Source organism: Xiphophorus couchianus, chromosome 23 (genome assembly GCF_001444195.1).
Source record: "Xiphophorus couchianus chromosome 23, X_couchianus-1.0, whole genome shotgun sequence".
NCBI classification, from domain to species: domain Eukaryota; kingdom Metazoa; phylum Chordata; class Actinopteri; order Cyprinodontiformes; family Poeciliidae; genus Xiphophorus; species Xiphophorus couchianus.
Window position 1 is genome coordinate 24,832,780 of NC_040250.1, and position 8,670 is coordinate 24,841,449.

The following is an 8,670-nucleotide window of genomic DNA, read 5'->3' on the forward strand; positions in this document are numbered from 1 at the left end:
CAGGAATTCATAGACTCTCAGTAGGCCATGACGTGACATCCCAAGAGATCTTCACAGCCCAACACCTTTAAATCAGGAATGCACGCAAGCGAAAGGAAGAAAGGAAGGGGGAGAAAAAAGAGAAGAAGAAGAAGAAGAAGCAGAAGAAGCAATGATTAAAGAGGGTAACAGGATCGGCTCTATTTAGCCCGTTTCTGAGAAAATGCCAGGGAGTTTTCAGCCACTGGCAGGTCACTCCGAGTCGTGATTTATTTCCCCATTAATTATGCGCCGAGCCGCAGAAAACTTCCTCTTCTCACCGAACGACCTTCTCAGCTTTCACGAGTCGGCGCAGACTGATCAAAAACGCGCAGCGTGGAGAAGAGAGCGTCCCGTGACGCGCCGGCCTGCTTGTTTCCCTGACAAAGAACAATGGCCGCCTCATAACCGAGATGGCACGCGCACAGAGAAAGTTCCTCCGGTGAAAAGGGGCGCAAAGAGGGCAAGAAAAAAAAAAAAGTAACAATTATCCAAATACATGTTGTATCGTGCGCTAAATTCTGTTTTCTCAGGCCAAACCTTTTCGTGCCTCCTTGCTGGAAATATTTAGAGCTGGTAAATGGAGATTTAATCTTGAGATACGGGCCGAGCTGAGCAGTGAAAGAGTGAGGGATGATGAAGAGGCACGTCGGACTCTTCATCACTGATGGAGAGGCTCGGTGTCGTCCCCTTATGCCCCCCAGTTCTGACCCCGTTAGCTGACATCCAGATCCACAGCGCTGCTGCGGAGCCCATTGGCGTGTCAATGCTGCCCTCTGTTGACCACAGATCAGAATGCATGGTCTCTGAGTGAATTTCTGTTTCTATTTTTCCATAAGTGACTTTGGAAAAATAAAGTAAAATAAAACCTATATTGTCAAAAGACGATTCAGAAGAAAGAAAAAACACTGTTGGTAAAAACAAATTTATGAAATGACATTATACTATGAACGTGACACAGGCGCTGGAACAGGGGGGACCAGTGGCTCCCTGGGCCCCCCTGCACGGCCCTGCCCGTCCGCTGGTCCCGCCAGACATTTACACAGACGGCACACAACTCTGACAATCCGCGACTGACATCTCTCTGTGTTTATATGCAGACAGAGGTACAGATAAAACCTCCAGCACTGAGATCTGGACCAAATCTAAGGTTCGCATAACAGTCACCCGAAGGTTCACGCACATGCGGCAGCTTCGGGTCGGGTTGGGATCATGAACGGGTCTGACATCTGAAAAAAGGCTTTGACTCTGATCCGGTCCAGGTCTGAACCAATTTTGCCTGAAATTTAAATGAGATTTCTGTATTTGTCACCATTTAAAGAACTGTGACAATGTTGTTTTTTTTCCTAATTGCATTGGGATGAAGAAAAAGAAAAGACATCTGGCCCATGTCCGTTTACTGGTCCGGACCAAATGCCGTCGCTTTGCCCAGAGCAGATCGTTTTGGCTCAGGTCGAAAAATAATTGCGTGAATTTGTTGTTTTTTTTGTTGTTGTTGTTGTTGTTTTTGCCCTCTTTGCTCTTCCAAAAGCCAATCAGCCATCAGCAGCCATGCTGGTTTTCAGGTCTCTGTTGAAATTCAGTTTTGTCTGCTGAATAACAGGCACATTAAAATTTATTCCTGATGTTTTTCATTTTGTTTTTAATGCAAAAATATTGTCAACAGTCTGGCTGGTTATTTGTCATACATCTCTTTCCCGCACAATTTGTGGAACATGCAGCAAATATAATCTGCGCCGCCTTTTGGTTGCAGACCCACAGCATTCAGGTAGCACTGCTGCGCCGTAACGTGATGATCCATTAGGTTGTCCTGCTGCTCTAAATTGGCCTTGATATTTGACATCTGTTTTATTATTGTTGTTTTAATATTCCAAATATTTGACCAGTTGATTTTTTTCATATCTATCTATCCTGTAGCTGTGTTGGGCGTATTTTGGACTTTTAACAAGTAGCTGAGCTCAGGGCGCCCAGCTGTGCGCCCTGTCACCTTGAGATTTTCCTTCAAGTAAAACAGAAAAAAATAATTTTTGAAGTTTTTTTTATTATCTAACCCTCTTCACTATTAACGACATTTGGGAGAAAAAAAGATCTATTGTGTCAAAACACACAGACTCGCTACATACAAGCTGTGTGTGTGTGTGTGTGTGTGTGTGTGTGTGTGTGTGTGTGTGTGTGTGTGTGTGTGTGTGTGTGTGTGTGTGTGTGTGTGTGTGTGTGTGTGGTTTGGCGAACTGAAGAGCTGACGGGTCACCGGGTTGAACACTGTTTAACCCGCTACTGGTGCGTTCACACGTTTCTTTCTGCTTTATCCGAAACACTGCAAAAGGAAATATTTTAGTCGGTTTGAGAGTCAATCATTAGTAATCACTTTTGCTTTGGGTTGAAAAATATATATTTTTTTTTCCGGCCAGATGAAGGATGACTTAAAGGTCCTGTCATACGGATTTTATCCTCAACCAAGTAAGGTTTTTTTTTATTTCCAAACTAGGCTCTGTGTTATATTTAAGATTAAAAATGAAATAACATGCTTAGGCATATAGACAATTCTTCTGTGCAAACATGTACATAAGACAAATACAGCTCTGTAAAAAATTAAGAGACCAAATGATCCGTTTCTCTCATTTTACTTTTCATAGGTAAATGTTTGAGTAAAATGAACATTGTTCTTTTATTCTATGAACTTCTGACAGCATGTCTCTGAAATTCCAAACAAATGTTTAGTGTTTATTTGCAGAAAACAATAAATAGTCAAAATATACAGAGCTTTCAGACCTCAACATGCAAATAAAACAAGTTCATATTAATTTAGAAGCAACAATGGTAATGTTTTAACTCAGAGTTCAGAAATCAATATTTGGTGGAATAACCAGGAGGTTATTCCTGGTTATTCCAGTGCAGAGGGCTTTTTTTTTTCCAGAGCTGTATATATATATATATATATAATTTTTTTACATTCATTTTTAAATTTATAAATGTGTTTATTTATTTAGTTCTATGTCTTTTGAAGATTACTATGTGTGCCTTTCTATGACCTGAACCTGATTCTCTTGAGAGAAGGTGGGGGAGTATATAACATATAACGATCTATATGTTATATGTAGATAAATACATTTCTTTTTTGGTGGTTTTTTTACTGGGGGGCGCTGCTGGATTCCTTCTTGTCGTATTCAACAACACAAGCAATTCCACCACCGTTCAGCCTGCATTCAGGTACATTTGTGTTTAAAGAAATAAACCTACAGAGAGATTTGTCTGCTTTAGATACATAAATGTATTTATTTACAAGGGCAAATAGAAAATATAGGCAGTTTTGTTCATTTTGTACACTATACAGTCAGGGGGAGTCGCTTCCCGCAGTTGCACAGAACTCCGTCTAGGTGGCTCTGCTGTCACTGTGTCAGGTGTCCCGGCCTCTCATCCCATCCAGGGCCTCCAGACGGGTGACAGAGAGTCTGCCGGCGACACCTCCCTGTGTGGGAGGTGCAGCTGGGGAATTAACGACGTTAGCGGGGGCACATGGAGGCCCAGAGGGCTGGCGTGAGGAAGTGTGGGGGAGATGCTCCTCAGGAAGGAGGCATTAGAGGAGGACGGAGGTGACAGGCTGGGGGGGAAGGCCAAGGGACAGGCAAAGGACGGGAAAGGAGGCGAGGCGGTGAAAGTGGAGAAAGAGGGCGAGAACCAGGGAGAGGGAGGCGGGGAGAGGTAGTCGTGGCATGGTGTGGAGCAGGAGAGAGGCTGGAAGGAGGGATGGGGAGGGAAGAGCAGCCAGGGAGACTCCCCTCTGCCCTCGGAGGGGCAAACTGCCACCCCGGACGCGGCTTCCGGCTCCCTCCAGACGCCGTGGACGGAGTTGAACCTGGGCTCCCGGCTCGCCGAGTGATGCTTCAGCCCCTCGGTGAGGCTGGTCCTCTGCGTCGGCGGGATCCTGTGCATGTAGCTGTTCAGCTGGGCCATGCACTGCTGGAAGCCTGCGCTCTCACTGCGGACGAAAGGGGCAAATCTGGACTCAGCGGGTCCAAATTTCCCCGAAGCTGCGGGAGGCCGCAAGTCTGCACCGGGAGAAAGCAGAGTGAGAATAAAGAGAAAGAGCAACGCACAATCTCAAAGCCCTGCCGTCAAAACGTGAACTTTGAGGAGGTAGTGAACTGTTTGACACAACTGACCATTGTTCAAGTCCTTCCTATCAGCCCACTTCTTAAGATACTCCACAGCCAAGTCCAGAATCTCTGCTTTCTCTATTTTAGGATTCTGGAGTCGCTGGTGTCCACAACGGGGTGAAGTAAATTGGGGAAGAAACACAAAAACATCATTGACCTTAAGACTTTCTGCACGGCGCAGTAGGAGCTGAGGTGACAACTTTGACTTGACTCACAGGATCGGACGTGGAAAGCAACAGCAAACGTCTCAGCTCAGCGAGACTTTGATTTATTCGATCCCTTCTCTTCTTCTCCACAACTGGCTTCAAAATCTAAAAACAGGTAAATTGAAGTTTTCGGGGCTTTACAAAGCAGTTAACAAAGACACCCGCTGCGCCGACAAGCCACTGCGCTGTATCGTGAACGTTATGGAGATCGTTTTGGATCCGAAACTCTCTTTTGTTTTGTTTTTTTGTTTTCTCACTAGAAGATCAGAAAGGTCAGATAGTCTTTTGAACAAACCTGCAAGAGGACTTCAAGTTGGCAACCCAAGAGCTGGCTTAAAAGTGACAGAGCATCACAAAGATCAAACAATGCTCATAAAATGAGTCAAACACAAAGGAAGGCCACTGGAAACAGAAATGCACACCGGTACCGGCCCAAAGAAATACGTTTCCTACCCTTTTTCTACTCTTCCCATCTTCAGGAGTTTGTCGCTTCCTGGTCATGTTGTCCAGAGACTCTCTGCAGAGGTTTTGTGGGGGGGAACGCAGCCTGGAAGGCAGCGGGTGCTTATAAGTAGGTTCATGAAGCCTGCTTCTGATTGGCTGGCGGGTGTGAGTGAGGTCGCTTGGGGGGAGAAGTTTATTGTGGGCCAAACCTTTTGCCCTTCTGCTACATTACAGCTGCAATGGTCCATGTGTTTTATTTAGGTTTTGTGTGACTTTAATAAGATAAACAATAGATGACTTTCTACATTTTCTAGAAATTTTAATGTAAAAAAATAATAATAATATCAAACTCCCGTTAAGTCAGCCCTTGGTGTAGAAAAACTGTTGCTGTGATTCTGTTTAGGTTTTTTGGATATAACTCGACCAGTTCTCTTGTCTCTGGAGAGGAAATTTATTCCCACAGTGAGTGAAACTGGTTCAGTTCACTCAGTTACATTTAATTGAGTAAGTTTTTGAAAAAAAATAAAAATTTTACTACACTGTACTTTTCACTATTATTTGAGTGATACTGTTACCACGTGTTGCTACTCTTACTTGAGTAACATTTCTGGATCCTCTGCCCTACTGACTCATTCAATGTGAGTCACCGAATGGAAAACAAGCAAAAAACATAAAAAAAAATAACCAGACTCAGACACACACCTGCAGTTTTTGAAAACGAAATCAATTTTAAGGACAAAGAAACTGAAATTGCTAATAAATGCTTCTTTAGCTTCACTATTTCACTAGTTTGTAATCATGCTATTTTCATGTTGGTCTTTCAAATATGAAAATTTCCACGTAGTTTCACACTGACGATGTAACTTTTAAACACGAGCTGACCGACGTTTTGATCAGTACTTCAGGAGCCTTGTTGCAAAATATTCTTCCTACTCTTGAGTCATTTCTTGGACGTCTATTGTTACTTTTGCCTGTGTAAAATAAGGTTGAAGTGGTGCTACTCTTAGTTGAGTATATTTTTTGGCTACTCTGCCATGTTTCATGTTCCAGCTCATGTATGGAGGTAACTTGCTGCCACGTAGCAAATAGTTTGGCCTCAGATCTCTGCTGGTTTCCCAGGCATGTTGCCTCCTCCTGCCGTTCTTTCAACATTTTTCTACTTCTGGAAGAAAATCACACTTGATTTTATTTATATTCAAATGCGTGCCACTCTTTCCAGATTCTTATTCATAAGCACCTGTGTGTCATTTTGCATCGTCTCCACGGCTGTGCACTATTCTTGGCATGTTCTGTTGACATTAAACCTCAGTAGAAAACGTCGAGGCTTGTGGTCGCAACGTGACACTAAAAATGCTAAAATGTTCCCGGGAGGTGAGCGATTTTTTAAAACCACTGCAATTAAAGATGCACAGACATATACTTGTGTTTTTTAACTCAGTAGATGACTTTTACTTTCTGATGCACCGACCTGCTGATCAAAGGGAGGCGTCCCCACAGCATAAGGGTGCCGCTGCCGTGTTTCACCACAGGGAAGACAGAATTTGGTTTGTAGGACCCAAAAGTTGGATTTTTGGTTTTATTTGTGACAAACTGAAAATAGGACTGCGTCCCAATCTTACATCAGTTCGGTTGGAGAGAAATTAAGAAAGAAAGAAAGAACAGAAACAAAAAAAAAACTCAGAAAGATTGAAAGCTGGTTAGATCACTAAATAGACAGAAGGAAGGAGAAAGAAAAAAGGAAGGAAGACAGAAAGGCGGAATACAAACAAATAAAAAACTAAGAACAGAAGGACAGAATGATAGATAGATAGATAGATAGATAGATAGATAGATAGATAGATAGATAGATAGATAGATAGATAGATAGATAGATAGATAGATAGATAGATAGATAGATAGATAGATAGATAGATAGATAGATAGATAGACTGACCAAAGGAAAGAAAAAAGGAAAGAATGAAAGGAAGAAGTAAAAATGCTTGAAAGCGGTCATAGCATAAATAACCTTAATTCGCAGATGACTTATCACTTGTTTGCAAACGATTGCAAATCATCCTGGTTTCTCTTAACACGTCCTTGCGGACGGAGTGGAGAAGTGAGACCCTGGGAACCCGTCTTCCCACTCGTGGGAACCAAAATAAAGTGAGAAAATGAGCGGCTATGACAGCTTTTTATGACGTGTGAGACAATAAGGCTCAGCTCACGATAATAAAAAAAAAAACAAAAACGAAACAAAACACGGAGCGTGAATACCTTGAACGGTCAGCGTGTTTCCGCTTAATACACGAAGAAGAAGATTTCTGGATGGATTGAATGTAAATGTCTGACATCAGCAAACACAAAACGGGCTCCTGGAGCAAAAGGTCGGAGTGAAACGTGCCAGCGGGCCGCGTGAGGAGGATTGTTACACCTGGGTGTTAAGTGTGCACCGCTCTCACACAACGTCTCCGCTGAAACCGAGCAGCTGTTCATTTCTCTGCTTTCCTCCTTCTTTTCTTTTTTTCACTCTTTTGTTGTTGTTGTTGTTGTTGTTGTTGTTGTTGTTGTTGTTGTTGGCGACACGCGCGAGCGGTCCCGATGTCAGACGCAGACGCTTCGTTTCTCCGCGAACAGAAAGCGGATTTTAAACCAATTAGTTTCCACGCGCTGCAGCGCGAGCGCACTTTGAGGTTTATTCACAGCGCTGGCGCGCGCGTGTCCCGGACGTTTAGGGCTCGCGCCGGCACGTTTCACGACGAGTCCAGCGACTTAAATGCGGCCCCGGATGGGTTTTTTTTACTCCTGCATCCGGCGTCGGAGTGGGCTTCCCGCCTCGCTGCCATGGCAACCAGCGCTGGTCTCTGGACCGCCACTAATCTCTCCGCTCTTTGGTTTCAAACGGAAGTATCGTCGCTTGAAAAGCCACTTAATCTCTGCTGGGCGTCCTGATCCCATCATCCCGGTGTTATCCCCTCACTATAGGGATCAGAGGAAGTAGAGAGGAAACCCCGAATTTATTATCTGAGAGGGGAGGCCTGCTTTATTTTATTATTATTATTATTATTATTATTATTATTATTATTATTATTATTATTATTATTGTTTTATTTTAGGTTATTGTCAGATGGAGACCACTAACCAATCTAAATATGATCATTTTCATAAGATCATCTGCTAAGATGGTAATTTAACAAATAAACATTTCCCCTCACCTGACAAATGTTCTGTTCAATGCAGGAACACGTAGCTTTGCCTGAAGAAAAACATCTTAAAAATGCTCTTTTTGTTGTTAAAGGATTCAAAGTTACACAAAGCCCTACCCACATTTGATCAAATTATTAATTACCCATTGTGTGTGTGTGTGTGTGTGTGTGTGTAAAATGTGGATTTTTTTTTTTTTGCATCCCTCTCCTGACCAATACTTTTGTCCAATCAGATTATTATTATTATTATTATTATTATTATTATTATTATTATTATTGTTGTTGTTGTTGTTGTTGTTATTATTATTTTATCCCTTGTAACTTGTGCTCAAACTAAGTTTAAAGCTAAATTATGCAAATGTGGAGAAGAGAGGAAAATCCTGCACCAGGACAGCTAAGATATATTTCAGGTTATTTAGTTTCAATAATGCTGATTTCAGGTGAGTAGTCAAAAAGACTGAGAAACCTTAGTTTAAGGGTGCACACGCTTAAAAATGCAGCAAGGTTTTTGCACATTTCTAGCAAGAGTCTTGTTGTTGTTGCTGTTTTTCAGTTGAGTTTGATCAGATTATTTATCATAGTTCTAGTTTGTTACGTCACCGAAAGACCCAAAGAGCTCAGTAGGGGTGAGGATATGCAGTTGAGCTGCACCGTGCCAAAATT

The 8,670-nt window shown here is 42.6% G+C and overlaps 1 protein-coding gene across 1 annotated transcript; it reads right to left on the reverse strand.

Moving 5' to 3' along the window:
* Nucleotides 1-3,328: 3,328 nt before the first annotated feature.
* On the reverse strand, nt 3,329-4,882 carry LOC114139656 (transcription factor HES-7-like). The gene is made up of 4 exons (XM_028009696.1): nt 4,835-4,882; nt 4,391-4,486; nt 4,182-4,275; nt 3,329-4,067 (listed from the first exon to the last, which is right to left on the reverse strand). The coding sequence occupies exons 1-4, from the start codon at nt 4,880-4,882 to the stop codon at nt 3,433-3,435; spliced, it is 873 nt and encodes a 290-aa protein (XP_027865497.1). The 3' UTR covers nt 3,329-3,432.
* Between the last annotated feature and the right edge of the window lie 3,788 nt (nt 4,883-8,670).